Source organism: Gavia stellata, chromosome 25 (genome assembly GCF_030936135.1).
Source record: "Gavia stellata isolate bGavSte3 chromosome 25, bGavSte3.hap2, whole genome shotgun sequence".
In the NCBI taxonomy this organism is placed as follows: domain Eukaryota; kingdom Metazoa; phylum Chordata; class Aves; order Gaviiformes; family Gaviidae; genus Gavia; species Gavia stellata.
The window spans coordinates 4551346-4573815 of record NC_082618.1 but is presented as its reverse complement, the minus strand read 5'-3'; the positions used below and the strand labels follow the sequence as shown (position 1 = coordinate 4573815).

The window sequence follows — 22470 nt, the reverse complement described above, 5'->3', positions numbered from 1 at the left end:
GCAGCTTCCGCGCGACCCCGGCGTCAACCGCCCGCGCCGCCAATCGGCCGGGCCGCGCCCCCTCCGCGCCGGGACTACATTTCCCGGCGTGCCCCGCGGCGGGGGAGCGATGGAGGCGCCGGTCCGGCGGCACCGCGCTCGCTACAAGGGCCCGGCCGCGCCGCCCTGGAAGGAGACCTACCGCCGCGTGAGTGGGGCCGGGCCGGGGTGGGGTGGGGGGCTCTGCCCGCTCCTTGGGCCTGGTTCGACCCGCTGGGCCGGCCGCGCTCGGTCCCGCCGGGGCGGGTGAGCCGGGCCGAGCCTGGCCCCTTCCCAAACCCTCCCTGCGAGGGCCCGGCGCTGCCTTCGCGGCCGGGTCGAGGCCAGCCCCCGGCGGGAGCTGTCACCCCGCTCCCGTGCGGCCCCTCCGGGAGGCGGCTGGCCCTGGGGCCCCGCCTGCCCCCCCAGCGCGGCACTGACGGGCTCCGTGTGGTCTGCTCCCTCCAAGCGCTGCATGGAGAGGCTGAGGAGCAGCCGGGCGAAGCTGCTGGACCGGTACCGCCAGGCCGGGGAGAGAGCGTGCGGCCCGGCCGCGCTGCTGGTGCAGGAGGTGATGGAGCAGGAGTGGCAGACGCTGCAGGCCGCGCAGGAGAGCCTGCCCTCCCTCAGGGGAAAGGAGGCCCTGGCGCAGGTCAGTACAAGCTCTTGGGCTGAGGCAGTCTCAGCACCAACACGCTACCTCTCTAATGCATGCAGGCGTATCAAATACAGCTCTCTGCAGCCGTAACTTCGGTCTCTCGCTGGTTGGAGTTGGCAAGACTCTGAGCGTCTGGGTTTCCTGCTCCCACAGCTGGTGCGGGGTGTTGTGCTGTGGGAGTGCTCGCCTTCGGGCTCGCGAGCGGGGAACTTCCTTATTCCCTTCACAAACTGCGTGTGAATCACAGCAGAGGGTGGGTTCCTCATCTGTGGTTTTCAGAGCTGGTCTGTCACTGACTGCTCCTGAGAATGGGAATAGAACTTCAGTATTTCAAAAAGCAAGTTCTTGGACGGGCTGTGTTCCCATCCATCGTGGCTGGTTTTGCAGAGGTGATTATAGTATAGATTGCTTTACACCGTGTGTGGTTTTGCAAATACAGAGACTTACCAGACAGAAGAATAAACAGGGTGAATTTGCCTTAAAGTGGCAGCTCAGTCAGGTGCTGGGAGTTAAGTAAGAAAGTAGCCAAAATGCAAGACTCACTGACTGATGCACCTTTCAGATGCTAGAGGACCCCGATGAGCTAGCGGTACTAGAAGAGATCCAACGAGAATTGATCTTGCAAGGTAAATTCTCTACGCTCTTTCTGACTCCTCTTTGATTTGTAATAGTCCTGACTTTCTAGTAATCCAAACTAGCCGAGGCTGCACTCCTCGGTTCCTGTATGCCATGTGATAAAGAAGAGCCTCCTTAGAAATCTCTGTAGCCTCTCTAATGCCTTGAGACCCTTTCTGACAGTTTCAAGAGTTCAAGTGGCATTTTAAGGTCTGTGAGAAGCTAGTAAGAGAGGAGACCAGAGAAACAGCGCTGAGGCGTGTGGGAACTGTAGGAACCTGTATAAATCAATTCAGAATATTTCTAAATTGTTGGTTGGACAGTGGAAAGTCACCCACTTGAGACCGGCTAAAGATTGAGCCGTAGGAAAAACTGGATGAACAGGAATTATTTTTCCTCAAGTGTAGAAATCCGATCCAAAGAAAAGTTCAGAAACCAGCAGCTACCCCACGCTCCGGCTGCCCAGCAGCTTCACGTGTGCTGCTTTGTCTTCAGTTCATAACAGATGTCCAAGGGTATTTCATTGTGTTATTGCAGAACAGTCTGTTATAGAAGAGTACGAGCGAAGTCTGCAGTTTGATGAAGAATGTCTCAACGCGATGCTTGATGGCTTGGATGCCAGCGACAGGATCATCTGCCCAGTGTGTAGAAAGTAAGAAAGCCCTTAGCACGGGAATGAGGTTCTTCCCTCCCCTACAGCAGTTTGCGCTTAGAAACAGGCAAAAGCAGTGGGCAGAGGCTGCTGTTAGCATTACTTTCAACAAAATAAAAAACCCTGAGCAATGATCTCCTAAATCGAAGAGGGGTTTTGCTAAAATCTACCTTTGCTCTCGTTGTTGTGATGATGCTCGTTGTATGCTCCTTCTAGGAATAACCTGACCGTGAGGAATCACTTGGTTTTTTGCCAGTGTGGACTATACATCAGCACGCAGGTAAGCTGTGCTGTGAGTCTTACGTCTGCTGCTGCAAAGAGGCAGTTTTAAGCTACCGACAGCAAGTTAAGTGCCAAGATCTGTTTTAACCCAATTTTTCTCAGGGTATGACAGAAGGGAAGCTTCGGTCACTTCTAGAAAACACCGTAACAGAGCACAGTCACAGATGCTTTCACAACCCAGAGTTCACAGTGACCAGTGGAATGGAGGAGGAAGCCAGTCTTCTCATGAGCTGTCCGGTGAGTCTAAATGTCAGGATCCTGGAAGGGATCTCTGCTTAGATCCACTTCTCAATTACATGGGTGGAAACCACAAGTCCGTTGGTCCCAGGGGTTTCTGTTGCTGTTTTTCCACAAGCTTCCTTGGAAATGGTTTTACTTTTGACCACCAGTAACTGTAAAAAAAGCAGCCAAATTACACAACTTAGTTAAACTGCTGGGGTTAGGGAATCTTTCAAGGACCCGTCAAACCTCGTGCCTTACCTTTCTCACCCCTTAGCCAACAACTTCAGAGTCTGGTGTGGAGCAGCTGTTCAGACAAGTGGTTCATGAAGAAAAGTTTTAAAAATTACTTCAGTTCTAGCTCCTCAGAAGGCTCACCCACACCTCTTAGAAAACACGTACCATCCCTTTGGCTCAAGCTAGAGCTAGCAAGTTTTTAGCTTTGCTGCTTATGTAGAATCACTGTGAGGACTGCATTAGGAGCAAAGCATTTCAAATAGTTTTGAACATTAATAATTCATTTTATACATTGCTATAGCTTCTCTGTTCAACTTACCTTTTGTAAAGGTCTGTGACTCCTGGACGATTCTCCTGTAAGTTGATTTGGCTGCTGCTTTTTTACTGGAAGGACTTCAAGACTGAAAATCCACCCAGAGCTGCTAGTATTTTTATGTATATACTTGTAACTGCTGTGTCAAGAAGATACTTGAAAAGGCAGTAGTACTGCCTTGACCTGCACTTTTAATGGCACAGTGTATGTTTTGAAATAAATACACTTAGTTTATTTCAGCTTCTGTGTTGTCTTTAACAAAGGCATCAGTGATCTCAGCTCACATCATTGGACTTCAGCTTTCATTTCTGTTTAAACCTAATGTGACCATCAGTTGGTCGACAGCTGGCTGAATATGAGCCGGCAGTGTGCCCAGGTGGCCAAGAAGGCCAACGCCATCCTGGCCTGTATCAGAAATAGTGTGGGCAGCAGGAGCAGGGAGGTGATCGTGCCCCTGTACTCAGCGCTGGTGAGGCCGCACCTCGAATGCTGTGTTCAGTTTTGGGCCCCTCACTCCAAGAAGGACATTGAGGTGCTGGAGCGTGTCCAGAGAAGGGCGACAAAGCTGGTGAGGGGTCCGGAGCACAAGTCTGATGAGGAGCGGCTGAGGGAGCTGGGGGTGTTCAGTCTGGAGAAGAGGAGGCTGAGGGGAGACCTCATCGCTCTCTACAACTACCTGAAAGGGGGTTGTGGGGAGGTGGGTGCTGGTCTCTTCTCCCAAGTGACAGGACGAGAGGAAACGGCCTTCTTGACTGGAAGAGTTGTCAAACGCTGGAGCAGGCTGCCCAGGGAGGTGGCTAAGTCACCATCCCTGGAGGGGGGTATTCAAAAGATGTGTGGATGAAGCGCTTTGATTTAGTGGTGGACTTACTTAGCAGTGTTAACAGTTGGACCTGATGATCTTAAAGGTCTTTTCCAACCTGAACAATTCTATGATTCTAACTGGAGACAGGGGGTTGAGTAGAAGGCTGCAGCTGTTGTGCATCAGCCGCTGTTTAGTCATTCCGCTGGAACTGAAGTGCAGTTTCTAAAACAGCTACATTAATATTAATACAGTAGGTTATGGCAGCACACCCCTTTTTAAAACAGCTCCTCAAACACAATGTTTAGGACCCTGAATTCTATTCCCTAACACACAGCCAGCCAGCCAAGACTGCTAGAAGGAGACTCAAATTCATAATCAGCACTGCTTGGCCAGGAAACTTCCTCCTACAGCCACACAAATGCTGACAGAAGGGCACAGCGTGTGTTTGGAGGTGCTGGAATAGCTCTCCCTGGAGAAAACGCTGGGCCAGCACACACCATCGCTGCAGGAACAGCCCTGCAGGCAGCTGTATTAACACGGGCCCGGGCACAAACACTAGCATCATTTTTATGGCAGCTCTCTGGTCAGCAATGGTACAGCAGGAAGAAGAGAAACCACCGGTTTTCAGTGATATGTTGAACAGATTTTATTCTTCACATTCATTCTTAATTGTACAAAAAACACCAGGTAGGGCGAGGCAATTCCTGACCATAATGTTAGAGAACTTGATCTGGGCTGCAACATAAATACAAATCCCCAAATGCAAGTGAGAATCCTCATTCTCCCATGATGTTCACTTCCAAATTCAAACTTACTTACTTTCTGTGTCTGTTGTGAAGATATACTTGGGTATTGCTGGCTGGAGCAGTGCTGTGGAATACCCACACTTGACGACGAGTTTCCTAGTCTAACCTACTGACATTTGACAAAGCTTTTAAGGTCTTCAAGGAATTTAATGTACTCTTGGTGCTCCAGTGCAGTGCTGAGCTCTATTAACTCATCAGCAAATGTGTTGTCCACTCCTCGATCAGCCAGGAAATCCATTAAATGATCGTACAGAGCCTGGAAGCAATGAACAGGAAACTTCCTTAGCAGAGCGCACCTGGGTAGCAGTTGCTTTTAAAGGAGACCAGGCAGCTCCCCATCCCCTTCTCAGCGGGCCTGGCCTTGGGTGTATCAGTTGGAGGGAAGGGGCCATGGAACAGGGCATCCAAACTTGGTCATATAAACCCAAACGCAACATTACAAACGAGCCGCACTCTGTGGAGATGATCAACTGACTGTAGGAGTGAGCAGGTAAAGTCTGTCAAAGATCACACACACCCAGCTCTGCCTGTCCCCCCAGACAGTGCTATGGCCCTGGGGGCAAACTGCTTTAAGAGTGGCTGGAAGGGCTGGTATCTGATGTAAATATTTTACAATCATCAACTCTTTTTTTTTTTTTTTTTCTTCTTTTTAATCCTACTTAACTGTTGCAACTCCAGCATATGTTAATGGTTGGGGGTTCCCCCCTCGCTCCTCAGGAGAACAGATTCATTATTACTGCTCAGTGCAGTAATGCTAATACTTGTCATGCATTTCTTGGTTTGTTGTTTTTGGTTTTTTAAATGGATCAATATTACTGAGCAAATGATTACTTTTGGACTTCTGTAATCTGAACAGATCATAAATCATATGTATTTTTTAATTAATTTTCTGTCTCAAGTCAGAGAGGGGGGAAAAAAAAAGCTGTGTGGGATGTTCTAGAGCACACTAACCCAGGCTAACACGAATGTTTCCCAGAGAGAGATACACTCTAGGAGTAAAGTCTTAACCATATGATACACAGCCTCCAACTAAGATTTAACCATCTGAAAGCCTGGCATCAAGAACACGTAACAGGATGCCAGATTCTTGGGCATATTAGTTTTTAGTGTCACCGCTATAAAAACATACCTGGAAAACCCAGAAAACAAAAGCATCTACACGTGGTATCTGATAAGCTACACTGTTAAACACATAGATCAAAAGATGGTTGAGCAAGCGTCAAAACATCTCTAAAATGTAATGTAGCTGCTGCGAAATCAACCTATAAAGGCTGGAACAGAACACGTTTCAACATGTCCGTCTCTGACTGCCAGTAATGCCGCCAGCACTGCCCAGGTGCTGGGACCACGTAATAATCCCTGATCTGCAGCAGACCCACTATCTCACGACAAGCTGGGGCACAGCAGGGGAATCCCCCCTCTCAGACATCAGGACAGGACTCATTCGTAATTCAGGAGCAAATGGACAGCCAAGCGAGATACGCTGAAGTGCCCTCTGCATCCTACAGCCCTAAGAGTCAGCAGCACTTACCCAGTCAAGGGAATCCGTATTGAGGGTGTAGTTGGTGTCCTTCCAATCTGATTCTCCAGTGGGCTGAAAACTGACCTCCCGAATTGTGAAAATATCACTTTCTTCCTCTCCCTCATGTCCAACCTGAAACAGTAGATGAGATGTAAGACATACAATTAGCTCTAATTACTGGCGACCTTCAGCCATCTCATCCCGAAGCTAGGAATATTATGCTGCAGGCAAAACCCCAAGACTGGTACTAAAGCCGTGCCTCTCCCCTCTCATCGCGTGCCTGTGAAGAGAAGCGCAGACATGCATGAGAAGGCGGGAGATCCCCTAAGAGGTCAGCCTACCAGCAGCGACCTGATGCAAGTCAGCAGCCTGATTCTGACAAAGATGTAAAAACCTCTTCTGCATGGTTCCAAATCTGTCGTCACACGTCTGTCTAACCTTTGTCAGCTAGGACTGGCTGCGTAAATGATCTGTTAAGGTTTACAAAATAAACCACAAAGATCAGTCTGAAGCAAAGCTCTTAACTTTATCCCCCCCCCCCCCCTTTTTTTAATCCTACTTCTCTTTGTGACACCTCACAAGGAGATGTGCAAGTTACTGACACACTGTATTAAATCTATCTTCTTTTGGCCATTCGTGTTTAACCCTCCCAAGCTGCCGTGCTGTTAAAGTTAAGCCATGCCTCCCCTCCAATGTAATTCAATAAACAGGCCAATAAGCAGCCGATCAGAAACGCCAGGTCAGGATGTGAGGAATGCAATGGAACATCTCCCCAAAATGTTATTGCAAACACAAAGCGGGGTTTTTTTTGTGTTAAAAAGAAGAGAAATAAGAGGAGACGGCATTTTCTGCAGATTCAGAAAACCAACAGCCTATAAAAAGCAGTTAAGATTCAACAGCGACACAATTACACTACAGTCAAGCAGGGAACACACAGCAAGTCACAGCCCAGGGCTGACGATGGCTGACACACGCCCAGTTTGACACCCACCTCGTCTTCGGGATAATGGCAGTCAAGGACAAGGGTCTGTTTTGTATCATCTTTTATGACTTCCACAACAAAGTTTGGAGTTGATGTAAGATCAGGCTGAAAAAGAGGAAAGTTGCATCAGCACTGGAGCCTGAACAGGAGCCAAAGCGGTGACAGTACAGCCCAGCCCATCTGATGCAGGTTGTTCCCAGTCACCCTCTTTCTGGAGTCTCGGACCTGGCTAGGGCGACCCAAGCCTCCCCCAGCCTCACCCATGGCCCTTCAGCCCCCCCTCTGCTCTGTGGCTGGTCGCAGCAGTAAAATGGCGGGTGGGAGCATCTGCCACCCCGACACCCAGAGAGCTGCAGTTCACCCGGATGGGTCCCTCCAAAGCGACGGGAAGCGGGAACAAACTCAGCCTGTGTCGACAGCAGGGGCTGCTCGTGCCTGCCTTCCTTCACGGAGGAGACCCGGCAGGGCACAGTGACTGCCAAACGCTCGCACGTCAGGTGCACTGCGCCTTCTCAGCAGACACGGGCACGCCCGGGAGGGGAAGCAACGTACCATTGTGTACCATTGTCTCCTGTATCGTCCCACCCAGCTGAGTGCAATGTGCTGGATAAATACTACCCTGCAGAAAGTGCAAGTTAACTGCCACAAACGGTGCAGCTGCATTCCTGACTCCTTCGGCATCACTGTCACTGCAGATGAAGCCATCTGCCTCAAATTATATTGCTCATTTACAGTTTTTACCAGTATTTTTACTAACAGAGTTTTATTAAACAGGACTGAGACACTTTTGACCAACAAAACCGTGCAAATGAAGTCACGTGAATTGCTTTGTGTTTCGCTGACGTTGCCTACCAGCACTGTGAGTTATGCTAGCAAAGTACAAAAGGCAGTACGCATTGCAGGGGGCTGCAAAGGCAAGAGATATCCGAGTTCCTCTCATTTCTCCTCGCGGAGCCCTCTCACCCTGCCCTGCCCTTCTGCTGTAGAGAGGAGTGGCACAGCCAAGTGACAGCCAACCCAGAAAAAGCTGCATTTTGTGACTTAATGCTCCCAAATATCAAGCAAGAGGGAAAAAAACCCCTTAATGCTTAAGGGCAAGGTTCTAACTTCCCTCTGTGCACCCATCGCTGAAGTGCGCATCAAGACTAAGCTTACCTCCTGCTCGTCAGGCTTCTGCTCTTCTTGTGTTTCTTCCTCAACTGAGGGTGGAATGCTGTTATTGATGTTGAACGTGACCGTTATCCTTCAAAAGAAACAGAAGCAGTTACTTTGAACACGCTCAAAAAACACCCATCAAAATGTCTTCTGTTCGGAGCTCCTGTTGTGGCGATAGCGTTACTGGTGTTGAATTCACCCCCCGTGAGCAAGGCCAGTTTAAAACGCACGCCTGAATGAAGGGGGCTTCCTCCCATCGCTCTCACCAACAACCGTTTTTCAAGTTTTACTGGACTAAACTTATTTTTAACGCAGGAAGACTGCAGGAAGCTTTGTAACACACAATACAGCAGCGAGCTTGTGTAAAAAAAAAAAAAAAAAGGTGCCTTTGACCCAAGGGGGTAAAATAAAGAGCCTCTCAACATCCGGACAGAGAGCGACAGAAGTAAGGGGAGCGCGCAGAGCCCTGGGGGCACAAGGCCTGGCCCAGGTGAGTCCTTCCGCGAGGCCACACTTACTTCTCCCCCGCGATCTTCCGCACCAGCCTGGCCTCCGTGCCGCGGACCTCCAGCTCCCACCCGCCGGAGACCTTGGGCAGAGACTTGTGCTTCTGGATCTTCTTCTCCTCCTTGATCTCATCCGTCAGGAACTGCGCGAAGGCTTTGTCGCCTGGCGGGAAAGGGCGGGGGGGGGGGTAAGGAAAGGCCCTCGCCCCCCCCCCCCCCCCGCCACCACGTGCCACCTGCGGGGGGGGGGGGGGGTGCAGCGCACGCGCACGCCTCGCGCCCCCCTCAAGGGCGGGAGCGCTCCGTCCCCCTCACAGCCCCCCCCCCCCCCCCAACGGGGGTCCCCTCACAACGCCCCCGGGTCCGCGCTCCCCCCAGCGCAGGGCGCCCCCGGCCCCCCCCGCTCACCCTCGGTGTGGAGGCCGCCGCAGCCGCAGGAGACGCCGCCGGCCGAGCCCCGCCGCGGGCGGAGCAGCGCCGTCCGCCACCCGCCGCCGCCCAGCTGCCAGAGGGAGCGCGCCAGGGGCGGCGCGGCGCCGGGCGGAGGCAGGAGGGCGCGGGGAGAGGAGGAGGAGAGGAAGCGGCGGGGCGGCTGCCGCAGCGGCGGGCGCAGGGCGGCGGCGGCGCGCAGGGCCCGGGCGAGCAGCATGGTGCGGCGGGGCGAGGGCGGCGGGGCGGGGCGGGCAGAGGACACCGCCGGCCCCGGAACCGCCCGCCCCGCTTCCGGCCCCGGCGGCCCCCGCGGCGGGGCGCGGGGACGCGGGTTCGAGTCCCGGCCCCGGCAGAAGGGAGGGTGAGAACAGGCGCGCTGGCTACTGGTTTGACTTAGAATGAAAAAGCAAGGGCAGGAGGGCGGGCAGGGACGCCACGTACGCAGCACCGGTACTGGCCGCCTCTCCCGCCCCGGCGCTGAGGTGAGGCTGGGGCAGCGGTGAAGGCGCAGAGGAAGCTTGAGGGATGTGAAAAAAATGCTGGTGCTTCCAAACAGTGTACACAGGGAAAGCTTTACTCCCGCACCTCGCCCCACTCTTTATTAAAAGAGTCAGCTTTCTGACAAGACCTCAGCAGTTTACTCAGAAAAAGAAAAAAAAAAACTGTTTTTTTTTCGTTTAGCAATAAATATTTGAGAGGGAAGATTGACCAAGGCAAACTGTTTCCTGGCATAGTGTTCCCTTTGTCCAAAAGCTGGCACCATTGCCCTCTATTGAGTAAAAGCACAAAAGGCCCATTGCTGCTCACTGCAGGAGAGCATCCATGATGTCCCCCCATCGCGTCGAAGGACGGGGATTTTTACTTCCAACTCCATGCTGGCATCTGAGAACTGCACACCTAATGAAGGGGTTGGTTCTGCATGTGCAGCACAGGTTCACTGACCCACCTAACATCTTATCTTTGCCACCTGCACACAGACACCCCAGGCTACTTAAAATGAAGACACTCCCACAAGAACCAAAAACGCCGGGACTTGTACCTGAACGTCCTACGATCTGAACATCCTACAATCACGTCTGCCATCCACACAGCTTTCGTGTCTCACAAAACAACACCCAGGACTTGGATTTTTGCCATCACTTCTTTATTTTGGGAAAAAGATACAAATTAGTTCTAAACAAACACCCATCCCCTCCCTTAAAAACAGACTGCTAAATTAGACTGCCCAAACAAAACGTGCTTATACTCCATTTTCCCCTACAGATGCAGAGTCTGTAAAACCAAGAAATCAGTAGATACAGTGCTTCGGTAATTGCCTGCAATTCCTGTGAGTGAGAACAATTGAAATAGCTACATACTCTTGAAATGCCAAGCCAAAACTGCAGCTGGCCATACATAGAAAAGTGGCAAGTTTTGCCTGTGCCCAACTCACCGTATTTTTTTTTTTCTTTCCTTTTTTCCAAACCAACAAAGAACACTATTGCAAAGGGGCACAACAGAGGGATGCGTGTCCATTTCCACTGCACCCCTGCAGACACTCAGTATCACCCTTCCCAGGAACTGGCTGAGAGACGAGGCCGTTCCAGGCACACCGGGTACCTACTTACACTCTTTGGGAGACAGCAATTTGCAGATCAGCACAAGTGACATTCCAGTTAGAAAAGTAAGAAAAAAGAACAAGAAAGGTATTTGCCCCAGTTTTCAAAGAGAAAACCAAGGTAAGCCAATACTGGAGCCCAAAGAAAAGGTGTATTACAACATGTTGTGTAACTGTGATGCGTGTAACCAGAAAGGACAAACTATTACATGGCAAACGCAGCTTGTCCCCACGGATGACAAGCAAAGCCAGCAGCTTTCCCCGAGCACATGGAGTGAGTAAGGGCTTGCCAACAGCCAATCTGACTGCATCCCTGAGCAGCCCTATTAATATGTTAGAAGCTTTTTTTTTTTTTTAAAGTTGCTATTTGAAGGATACAAGGATGAAACACCACAGTCCCATCACAGCCCACCATATATTATGCAATGACACTGCAGGTGCAGAACAGGTTCCTCTCCCACCCTTTCAGACACCTAAGCTGCTTTAGTTCAACTCATCCAAAAACCTGTATAAATTACTACACTGTGTCAACAGACTCTGTTGAAGTCTCCCAGAGAGGTTATTTTAGAAGTACTTAGGATATAATTTAAAAACAACTTACCTTTTTCCCCCGCCAACACACAGCGATAATGGAATAAATCCACTTTCCTTCACATTAAAGAACAAGTTTTCCCTTTGGAGTAGCACAGGTTTCTTAACTCCAGTATTTAAAAAGACAATTAAGTTTGGTATTGCCACTTTTCTCCAAAAAGAAAAAAAAAAAAGAGATAGGTAGATGCCAAGGGAATATGGAAGAAAAAACAAATAATAGATACTAATGGCAGATCTGTGGCTCTTGACAATGTCAAGCTCCAAACTTCTAATGGAAACCCAAAGTGTAACTGGGTCACGGTTAGGGAAGGCAGAACAGGGAAGAAGCATGGGTGTCAGAGAAGAAGACACAAACATTTAACGAATCAATGGCCTTTAAAGGAAGTCCAATCTCTAAACCACATCTTCATCCTCATTTTGCTGAGTCTTCCTTGAGTTGGCCTGATCAGCTGTTGCAGATGGTGTGCCAACTCCACAGCTAGAAGTTCACGGACAATAGTCAGAAAAGCCAGAAGTGTTTGCTGAGGAACAACATGCCCTAACAGCAAAAGGGTGAACAAGGGTGATGGCAAACACACAAGCAGCTGGACAACCTCTCCAAGAAACCACTGCCAGCCCCTGAGGCTTAGACACAAGCAGTGAGGACCCTGTCCAAGCAGGCATTCCCATCACTGGCCTTCGTATGGTCCCAAATAAGACGGTGAACATGACATGCAGACAGAAAGATGTTTTGATGAGGTAAAAGACAGTAGCACCTCCCTTCTAGAAAAAGTAAAAAAAAAGGCATTTTTTTCTCTGTATGTAGACATTTAAAACTTTTTTTCTCCTTTTTTCCCAATAAAACCTGCTAAGGATACAAGCACAATCATCAAAAATATCAAGTCTTCTGAGAAGACATTTCCTCATATACAAGCCTATTAAAACTTCAGTAAGCATTAAAAACTGGAATCCGATACCAGCTCCCCCTTTTCCCCCAGTATAGATTTATCACACACACAGAGTACATGCTACGTTCCCCTTTTACATATTAACTGTTAAAAAGGATGATTGTTCTAAGACACGGAAGCTTGTGAGGTCTGGCTCTCATGGAGAAGCAATTTTCCTCGAAGTTTTTTACCTGATTTGCAAGGCAAAGCTCTAGTGCTCCCGTACATTCAGTACAAAACCAAAAACAGTCTTTTAGACTGAGCCTAAACACCCCGGACCTGTTGGTCCCAGGCCCGCAGGTCAGTTCTTGGCTGTTCGGAGCTTCCTGCGGAAATAGTCAGGCGCTGCATCGTACAGCCAGTCCGCATCCACCACGCACAGGTCCCGTATGTAGCACTTGTTGGTGTGAAGCAGCCCGTTGTAAACCACGCAAGCTGGCTTGCAGTGGAAGAGCACGGAGGAGGGGTGGATGGCCACCACCTGGTGAGAGTCCACGGTCCTGTAGGTGCCATCCGGCTGCAGCTCTGCGGCGTTCATGAAGAGGCTGTGAGCCAGGCAGCGGCGGATGTTTCCAGTGTCTGAGCGGGAGGACTCGATTGGCATCGATAGCTGTAAAGCAGCGAGAGAGACGAGAATAAGCAAGCGTGTGTGTGCACCCTCATGGTGAAACACAGCCCCATTTTAGTGGGCTTCTGGGATCAGGTAGTATTGCATCAGAAATCCTGATAGCATGGGAAATACAGAAGGACTACTAGGAATTCAGTTCAAGTAGATTCAAGTCAGTTCAAGTTAGGCTAATCCAGACTAATAGCAAACAAAAGATGAGCTGGAAAATGGATCGAGCCTCTCCTTCTGGGAGTGAGTTTTAGGCCAACTAGCATTCGCAGCAGGACAGGGGTGCCAAACGGTGGCTCCCACGTCACATACAGACTGGAAGCAACTCAGCAGCAGCTCCCACATTGCGCCTTATGCTCTGTGAGTGGCAGCAACAGTGCTGATGTGAAAGCTGCTGTTAAATTGAATGCCTGACTCCGTGAAGAAGCCAGCCAGCATGGGCCGCTGAGGCTGGCATCACTCAGTGGCGCACACAGCACAGTCACATCGACACTAGAGCAGCGAAATCCCTTAGGAAAAACTGTCCTCTACCCGAGAAGCCTTCCCGGAGCTCCCCTTCTCTTTTCACCTCTCCTCGATCCACTGAGCTCTGCAGCTCTGAGATTTTGGGATGCAGCTGCAGAGTCAGGAATTGTACCTGACTATTCACGGGAGACTGAAAAAAACATGTTTTCTCACTCCTGGGAATGGGGCACAGTGAAATCAGTTTGGGGACAAACAGAAAAATGCAAAGAGGTGAAACAGAGAAGTACAGCATGGCAACAAGTTACCTTTACACAAATGCCCCTGAGCTGAGCTCTGATGTCTGACACAAGCATCATGTTCCTGCTGTTGACAAAGTTCTCTTTGCACCACTCCTGCAAGAGACACCAGGAGTTAGAAGGCTTCTTCACCCAAGAAGCACGACAGTCTTTGGACACCATGAAAAGCGGAATCCTCCAAACACACGATCTTTCTCAGAGAAAAGGTGCTAACCCATTTCCTTGTCATATTTCTACCCCTGATTACTCCCCTCTGTCTACATTCCATCCCACAGTGCTGAGAAACAGCATGGTGTTGTTCTCTTCCCACTCACAATTGTTCTGCAAGGTCACTGAGTGCTGTGAAACAGCACTTGCTATCCCACAGGTGGTGAAAACAAATCACATAAGAATGGCAGATGCTGCAAGGAATAGGGTACACGAGTCTACAGATTTACAAATCAAACTGAGGAGTTTATAGGGTAGGATAAATCAAAATCTGCTTGTAAACATGCTCAGTGTTTTTGCAATGAATCCTGCCAAACAGCATGTCTAGGGTATTTATCAGCAAGTCTCAACACTCTCCCACTCCCTCCTGTTTCCAGCTGGAACCAGGGAAGGAAGAGTCCTGGCTCTAATTACAGAACTGGCCTTATGAAGCTTTTGATAATCAGTTTTGCTACAGCCTTCTGGGGGAACCTTCGGCACTTGAACAGCTTTCTCCAATTACCCAATTGTAAAGGATGAGTAAGTCCCCTCTTCTCGTTGCTTTGGAAGGATGCACATTGCATCAACTGTGAAGGATGCAGATGTCACTTTGCTGTATGCCGAAAAAGCTCCTCACCACCGTGAGCCCAGGCAGCACTGGCATCCTCAGAGCATCCTACCTTGTTGCCACTGACATTTCTGAAGGCCCTGTACACGCTGAGCAGGGTAAGATGATCCCCCTCACTGGAGATGAACTTCTTCCTGACGGATTGCACTTCGTCCCGCCGGGCAGGGGGATTGTGGAGGACACTGTCCACTGATAACAGCGACACGATGGTCAGAACCTCTTCTGTACAGTGGAACTTGGGGGACAGGAGGATGGCCTGCAAATCACAGAACAAAAACGATTTTTGGTCGACCAAATCCACTTCAGTGGGCAGACTTTTTTGATCACTGGCAGCCCAGGAACTTCACCAAGCATTGTTTAGGACAATTTCATAAACATTTGGGCCTAGCGACAACTATAAATCCTCTTATGGGCCCACTAAGCACCTTTAACAGCAGCTGTCATGCTCTTTCTTAAGACTGGCCAGTTCACATACAGTACAAACACGGCGACTAAAATCAACTACAGCATCAGACATTTCATGAAACTGCTAGACAGTGCTACCAGCAATCCTGGAAATTGCAAGGGAATTAGCCTTGTTTCAGCATCAGAGGTGCCTGAGGAAAGAAATTATCTTCTAAAAAATCTCCCTGAATTAAACAACAAATGGCAAGCAAACCAGCACAGCTGCTGTAAATAAAGCTGTGCTTCATTAACGTACTGCAAATATACTAGTACAGCTGCAGTCATCCCAAATTCCAAACCTTGTTTAAGGAGTTTGAAAGAGAAATGCCAAAGGTACTGGGAAGAGTACATGAGATAAAAATTAGCTAATTTTTCTGTAGTTTTTACTTTAGAGAACTTTGGTTCCAGTGGAAAGGCTGCCATCTTCCTTCCCAGGGGGGTTAGGACAAGCTGATCGTCCTTTCGTTCCACAGCTCCCAGCAGGTCCAGCTGCTCAATTGCTGCCTGAATAGCGTCTGTCAAAACAAGGATGTTCGGGCTGTGAGGCCTTCTGGCTGACACTGGCAGGGATGTGAAGGATCAGCTGGTACCACCACTACCTCTTTCCACCAGCCAGAGGGACAAGTACTTTCTGTTTAGAGAAAATAGTGCCCCTAACTGTGGTTTATCCCCCTCATTCTAGTAGAACAATCACCTTTTCCAATTTAAGTAGCAAAACCAGAGGCAAAACTAAAGCTGCCATCTCCAGCTTTGAGCAGAGGCCGCGCGAGATTCTCTACAGCTTTCCCTGGCAGTTAAGGCCCACCTTCATGTTCTTTATGACTCAAAACTGCTCCCTGCTTTGTTTGGAAGCTGGACTCTCCAGCTCTCTGCCATAACCATGGCTGCTCTGATGAGCCTGAGCAAAAGCAATGAGCAGTGAATAAATCTGAGACTTCTGGACCACCAGGAGAAGAAGCAGCAGAGAGAGACAGCTCTCCTTTCACAGCCCTGACCTTCCATACTCTGTCTTCTGAGGCTGGCCTGAAGGCATTATTTTTAAGCAATTCCTCAGTGACTCATTGATCAGTTTTTTCCAAGGCTGCCCGTATAACTACTTACCAGGAGATGGTTTGGACATGAAGTCGAAGGTGAGCACGTTGGGAATTCTCAGGGCCAGGAGCTGAAGCATCACGCTGGCCAGATTACACCTGCATAGGCAGAAAAAACTACTGAGATTGTTCTCTTTTTTTTTTTTTTCTTCTTTTCTTTTCTTTGCCTGTAAGCTGAGATGGAGTCCTCAGGTCTGTGCTGCAACTTGACAGAAAGTAGGCTAATGCTGGCTGGTGAAGCCTTACTTCCTAAACCACGAAGGGTAGAAGGCGAGTCCAAGATCTGGAGGGAAGTGAAGAGAACTATTGTCCATGTGTGTTCGGAGACTCAGAGCCCAACTGTCCACCCCGAGCAAATGCTTCCTAGTTTTTCTGTTTAGTCTCCAGAGTTCATTTTTCTTAAAAGTCAACCGGTCAGACCCTAGATCCAGTTTTGCTGTTCAGCTCTTTACACAGCTCCATCTGTAAGAGTACATAAAAGACGTGTGGCAAGAAGCGCAACAGCATCAGGGTTCTTTTCTCACCTCTGTATCTCAGGTACTGTCATTTTGTCAAATTTCTCAAACTCATCCTCTGTGTAGAGCCGGTAACAGATCCCACTGTCCTCTCGCCCTGCTCTCCCTGTTCGTTGCCAAGCCTGGGCCTTCGACACCCGCTGGACTGCCAACACTTCCAGACCAATTTCTGTGTATGGAAAAGCATCACTTCAGTCAAAGTCTGTGTAACACACAGCTTTGAAAAACATAACTTTGTAGGATTAACAACAAAAAATCCCAGGGTCTGCCATCCAAATACTGCTCAGACTTCACTCGGTTTAGCATCCTCAAGCAAACGTAATTATCATGCACTGTGTCCATAGGAGATGATTAATTTGGCAGATTTTTACCCCTGCATTGCTGGTAGTCAAAAAAAAAACCCCCAAACACACACCTAAAACCTAGGACATTCATTTAGACAGTGCAGAGGGTGTTTTAAGTCAGCTCTCAGTGGGGCTTCAAATAACTTCTACAAAACTGAAAACAATCTCTCCATCATTCCTTAGAATTCCTCACCAGGGCTGTACTTCTTTGCTTTGACCATGCCTGTGTCCACAACGTATTTTATTCCTGGAATGGTGATGGAGGTTTCTGCGATGTTGGTGGAGAGGATCACTTTGCGACAGCCCTAGAAGGAGGAGCAAACTAAAGCCAGTCAAAAGCCACCTTAGATTAGGTGCAACGAAGAAACGCTGCTAATTTTGGCCAGCGTGGGCCAAGCCACACACCATGCTTGCTATGCCAGCTCTCATAAATTCAGATAATCTCTAGTTCCTAATCAGTTTCTAAAACATGTGCTTACACTTCCTGCAACAAAATACACCGCCCAGGACAGCTGTTATCAATATGTCTTTAAACCATTTTGGTTTCATTTCTGGCACAAGATCTGAATTCTTATTTATCTGCTGAATAGGTACAAAAGGGCCTGAGGCAGCACAATTTCCTTTTCTTATGGCCCTGCCAAATATGCCCAAGTTTTTAGCTTTCTTACTATTTGGCCCACTAGCTGCTGTAGCTTTTTTTGTGATATGGACATAAAATTCCTATGAAATGGAGCAAATTTCAATTCCTCTGCCCTTTTCACCTCCCCTAATCCTTCCTTCTTTTTATGATCCCAGATGACTTATCATGTGCATCTGTTAATACCATCCCAATTGCATTGTCTTATATCACACTGGAACCATTCAGCCTCAAGTCAGTGGACAGTGGAGACTATTACTTACTATCATTACAGACCGCTTTAACCCCTTAAATTCCACGTTTCTTCCAGACACTCATGCAAGCAAAGAGACAAACGCAGGATCCTGTTTACCCATCATATTGCCTCACCTTGGGGGCAGCCTGAAAGACGCGGTGTTGTTGAGTGTAGGGCAGAGAAGCATAAAGAGGCATCACCATCATCTGTGGGCAGCCATCAGGGAGATGCTTGGCAATGTCTCGACAGGTTTTGGTCATCGCTTCAATTTCTTCCTGACCAGTCAGAAACACCAGGATGTCCTGAGAAGAGGGTGCTTCCTGGAGCCAGAGGAAAAAGCAAGTGAGAAGTTAAGATGTAATGAGATGTTGTCCTGACAGGCAAGTCAGCAAAGCAGGTAAGGGAGAAAGAAAAGCCGTATGTGCTGTGCAATGTATGCAACAGCCTGAAGTTCCCAAAGGATTCACTACAGGTGAAGGGTAAATCACATTTTGCAGGATTGAGGAATCATTTAAAGTCACATGTCTCTTTCATTTAATAACTGTCCAGGACATGCAAACGAGAGCACCAGCAAGCACCCAGGTAGAAGCCAGTAAACAGAAAACTCAGGCGAGAGGAACATTTGGGTGTTAGGTATGAATTGGCATCAGAGAACTTTGCTTAGCAGGCTCCTTTCAACTCCAGCCTTGATGCAGAAGTCCCAAAATCCTAACAGCAGCAGCACCTTCAAAGCATTAAATGCAGGGTAATAAACAGTTTAATTAAATGATTTAACCATCTGGCAGCTTTGCATTCAAACATTTAGTCACAAAATGCCTATGAGCTGTTAGTTTAATAGACCTCTACTTGCTCTGCGGTTGCACTTTGCCAGTAAATTAGAATAATCTTCACGCTACTGTGAGCTTATGCCTGGATTTCCCCCTGCAAGCCAAGGCTCTTTACAGTTGACCACTTCCTATCCTTCTTGAATAACAACGGCATTTGCCAACCCCTCCCTTGAGCCAATCCAGCCCACTAACCCAGCACGCTCCCCAACTATCAACTTTCCCCGAGGATGCAGTGGAGCACCTCAGGGACATCTCTGATTTGGCAGCAGCAAGCTCAAGCCACCTCTTCTTCCACAGCAACCTGTGAGCCCCTCCCAATCAGCAATCCACAGCCCCAGAGAGGCGCAAACCTGATGAGACTGCCATACCTGGTGGATTTGGAAGACTGACACCAGTGCTGCTTGGAGGTAATCACTCTGAGGCTGTCTGGTGTAAAAGATCTGAATGGGATGCTGCCTGCCTTCTAAATAGAGAACAGGAGCTCCATTGAAGTACTGGGAGAACTGGTCAACATCCATTGTAGCTGACATGATGATCACCTTCAATGCGAGTGTAAGATGGGTTAGCACTGCAGTTTAGACCCAGCAGGACATCTACCAGTCAGGACTAGCCAAAAGTCAGCCTCCTGAGACTAAGATATATGCTCAGAACAGCAAAAGGCGCACAGAGTTTGGGACAGAGTGATCTTTCCTTGTTAAAGCCATCAGCTGTGGCATCACACAGGCGTAACACGTTGGTATGATAAAATGAGCAAAGATGTGTTAAAATTCTCTTCTGACATTTAATAAACAGACCCGAGTACCCACAAAGCTAGGCTGCAGCATGGTCTGTTGAACGACACAGTGCTAGGACCCTGCCAGGCCCCTACATGCCTTCCCCATCAAAACCAACATGCTCTCACACACGTCATCATGTACCCACATAAATTCTGGTGCACCTGACACACGTCTGATCTCCTTCCCTGGTGTGAGCATGTCATACAGCTGTCATATCAGACAGAGAGCTCCTGTATCCAGGGTGCTCTCAGCAACAGTACCAAAACCTCCCCAAACAATGTGTCTAGTCTATAGCTCACACCCAAGGGACTCTTACGAAAAAAGGCAACATGGAGGTGACCAGATACCTTGTTCAGATGTGTCGTATCAGGCCCACACATCAAAAGTTCTATTCAGATTTAAAGGGGCTTTTTAGGAACAGGAAAAAAGTCAAGGCTGAAATTTCAAACACTTTGGAAAACCCCAGGAGATATTCATAGCACCCAGGGTCCAAGCTCCATCCCTGCCCTTCACTGCCATCCTAGACGCACATACTTTCAGTGGCAGTTTGCCCAGTGCCTTTCGTTTCTTTTGCGCAGCTTTCACCACTCCAAAGAGTACATCAGTATGGATCGTCCTCTCGTGGGCTTCATCCAGGATGACAACGCTGTACTTCCGCAGCATAGGGTCCCCAATAGCTTCACGAAGCAGCATTCCATCTGTTAAAAACTTGATTCTAGTTTCATCAGATGTAAGATCGTCGAAGCGTACAGTATAGCCAACCTATAGAAGCAATCATTACAGAAAGTACAAGCACAAAGTTACTTGCATTTCTCATTGCCATCGTACCACAAGGAAGGACTACAAAGCACTCTGGTCAATGCATCAGACAGAGCCTTCTAGAACTCCAACAGACTCTGGAAAGCGTAATGGTGTATTTGCAGTCTGTGAGCCGTTAGTCTTGCAAATCTAATAATCCACCCAAAGGATGGTCTCAACACTGTATCCCAGTTGGCTTTTTCCCAACTAGAAGTTCATCACAGACACTCCAAGTTTCCTTTCCTTCCTCCTCTGCTAGAAACTACTCCGTGCTCTCCGAAGACTTTACGTAGAGGAAGTCTTTCTCCTCCACTTTTCTCCCACAGATTCAGCACTCTGCTCTCCTTGACAGTGACTTTTGATACAGAGAGCAATGGAAGAGAGCGCAGTATTTTTTGGTTTATCCATTAACCAGTATTTTTTCAAATAGTACAACACAGATAATAAGTAGTAAAACACCACAGACACAGACACGGCCCTCCCTGAGCCCCAGAAGCAGGTAAAAAGCCGTTTTTTTTTTCCAACTAAGGCATATTATTAAATGAAGACTACCTATTACCCCTGTGGCTCTTTTTTACCTCACCCATTAAGTCCTGGTACAGTTGCATCAGCACTGCAGTACTAAATCAACTCCCTAAAGACTTTGTAAAGCAACCTACCAGTTTCCCCAGCTCTGTCTTCTTCTCATCCGAGACTCTGGTAGCTAAGGATATAGCTGCTACTCTGCGAGGCTGGGTCACGGCAATGATGCCTTGGCGGCCAATTCCTGCTTCGTAGAGGTACTGAGGGATCTGAGTGGTCTTTCCTGAGCCCGTTTCTCCTAAGGAACATCAAAGGAATAGAGTTTTTCCCCTTTATAGCATCTTCAAATGAAAGGTCCCAACTTATTTTTTTATGTTAACTTCTAATCGCATTTCAGGATGAGGAGGCTGAAGACAGGAAGACGTTGGACAACTTGCCCCAAGTCACACTGTAAAGCAGTGACAGGCCAGGGACCGAACCCAAATGCCTTGCTCTAGTCGTTAGACCACTCCTCTACAAAACTCATTTCACCCCGATTCTCTCCAGTCATATTCTGGTTTAGAAACATATTCCAGTCTGTCCGGATATGGAGTATTTGTTGTCTAACACAGCCAACATAAGAAGGTAATGATGGAATAGACACCAATTCGGTTTTATGCATATATTGACACTACAGACTAGGAAATTTCAAAGTAAGGCTGTAAACAAATTGAAGCAAAGCTTTTGTCATGACAGCAAGCACCAAGTTACAGTTTGAGAGTCTCTCAGAGGAGCACTCAGGGCACTGACAAGCCAGCAAACCTTCTGTGCCTTCCTGAAGTCAGAGACGGGCCCTTCCAGCTCAGGTGAATGTCTTCTCCATCCATACAGCACTAGCACACAACACAACAAACACTATCCCATTTACCCCGAGGTGTATTGCCAACACAAACTCTGTGTAGACCCCTCTACCAAAGGTGGCAATCAGCAAAAGCATACAGACAGCTACCAGCAGTATTTACTGCAACATCCACAACAAGAAGTGTAACTTACTGGGCGCTGTATAAAGCGGCACAAATCACAGTGCTTAGAGGCACTGCAAGTAAAACCATCTTGAAGTGCAATGTGCAGGGAAGAGCAGAGAGTGTTTTCAACATCACTGTCACTTTCCTGCACATGTTATTACAGCTTAAAGCACATCTCTCATTCAAATCAGATCCCCTTCAGCTTCCTACTGACCCACTACAAGAATCACTCTACGAGAAAGAGCGCGAGGCTCTGGAAAACAGAGCCCTGTATTCTCAATGCTTGCAAGACAGGAATGGCACAGAGCACACTGGGGGAGCGAGGTGAGAACTGACAAGAGAAGGAGGAAAAAGCATGAGAAATTCAGAAAGACGACCACCGAGGAGAGAAGAATCGGAAAGCCAAATTGTAAGCACTGCAGCTGCAGACTGGAAAAAGCAGGAGTGAACTTTTTAGCTCACTCCACAGCAGCAAAATTTTAAGGGGCATATTATAGTATATATTTAGTAAGCAATGACAATCTTAGGATTACACAGAGGAAAGGAGATAAATGCAGTCATGTCTACCAGTTACTGTGACTGATTTTTTTTTTTTTTAAGGGTTCACTCGTAGGAGTGAAATACAAAGCATCTGTCATTTAATTCTAACAAATGTGGAGTCTTTAGACTTCCACCTGGGAACCTGTGTATCTTCAGCTCCTGAAAGTCAGACAAAAAGCTTATTCATTTGGACTCAAAGAAAGCATAATAAAATTAGTGAATGTCCCTCA

The 22470-nt window shown here is 48.3% G+C and overlaps 3 protein-coding genes across 3 annotated transcripts; 1 reads left to right on the top strand and 2 right to left on the bottom strand.

Moving 5' to 3' along the window:
* The first annotated feature begins 109 nt into the window (after nt 1-109).
* RPAIN (RPA interacting protein) lies at nt 110-3233 on the top strand. Its single transcript, XM_059829371.1, has 7 exons — nt 110-187; nt 488-670; nt 1239-1302; nt 1829-1943; nt 2160-2223; nt 2328-2462; nt 3012-3233. Exons 1-7 carry the CDS (start codon nt 110-112, stop codon nt 3039-3041), a joined length of 669 nt encoding a protein of 222 aa, XP_059685354.1. The 3' UTR covers nt 3042-3233.
* Nucleotides 3234-4430: 1197 nt separating this feature from the next.
* On the bottom strand, nt 4431-9419 carry C1QBP (complement C1q binding protein). The gene is made up of 6 exons (XM_059829248.1): nt 9179-9419; nt 8783-8933; nt 8265-8352; nt 7119-7214; nt 6137-6259; nt 4431-4861 (listed from the first exon to the last, which is right to left on the bottom strand). The coding sequence occupies exons 1-6, from the start codon at nt 9417-9419 to the stop codon at nt 4712-4714; spliced, it is 849 nt and encodes a 282-aa protein (XP_059685231.1). The 3' UTR covers nt 4431-4711.
* Nucleotides 9420-10505: 1086 nt separating this feature from the next.
* On the bottom strand, nt 10506-20138 carry DHX33 (DEAH-box helicase 33). Its single transcript, XM_009811202.2, has 10 exons — nt 19911-20138; nt 18969-19139; nt 17908-18093; nt 17095-17206; nt 16567-16726; nt 16053-16141; nt 15339-15466; nt 14560-14763; nt 13703-13789; nt 10506-12926 (listed from the first exon to the last, which is right to left on the bottom strand). Exons 1-10 carry the CDS (start codon nt 20067-20069, stop codon nt 12618-12620), a joined length of 1605 nt encoding a protein of 534 aa, XP_009809504.1. The 5' UTR covers nt 20070-20138; the 3' UTR covers nt 10506-12617.
* Between the last annotated feature and the right edge of the window lie 2332 nt (nt 20139-22470).

Coding starts and splice junctions, on each gene's coding strand:
- RPAIN (XM_059829371.1), top strand. CDS start 110: ATGGAGGCGCCGGTCCGGCGGCACCGCGCTCGCTACAAGGGCCCGGCC. Junction 188..487: donor GGAAGGAGACCTACCGCCGC/GTGAGTGGGGCC, acceptor GCTCCCTCCAAG/CGCTGCATGGAGAGGCTGAG. Junction 2,224..2,327: donor GACTATACATCAGCACGCAG/GTAAGCTGTGCT, acceptor AATTTTTCTCAG/GGTATGACAGAAGGGAAGCT.
- C1QBP (XM_059829248.1), bottom strand. CDS start 9,419: ATGCTGCTCGCCCGGGCCCTGCGCGCCGCCGCCGCCCTGCGCCCGCCG. Junction 6,260..7,118: donor GCCATTATCCCGAAGACGAG/GTGGGTGTCAAA, acceptor CTACTGTTTCAG/GTTGGACATGAGGGAGAGGA. Junction 4,862..6,136: donor ATACGGATTCCCTTGACTGG/GTAAGTGCTGCT, acceptor CATTGCTTCCAG/GCTCTGTACGATCATTTAAT.
- DHX33 (XM_009811202.2), bottom strand. CDS start 20,069: ATGCTGCTTCGTGAAGCTATTGGGGACCCTATGCTGCGGAAGTACAGC. Junction 18,094..18,968: donor CAGTCTTCCAAATCCACCAG/GTATGGCAGTCT, acceptor CTCTGGCTCCAG/GAAGCACCCTCTTCTCAGGA. Junction 16,142..16,566: donor ACAGTACCTGAGATACAGAG/GTGAGAAAAGAA, acceptor CTGCCTATGCAG/GTGTAATCTGGCCAGCGTGA.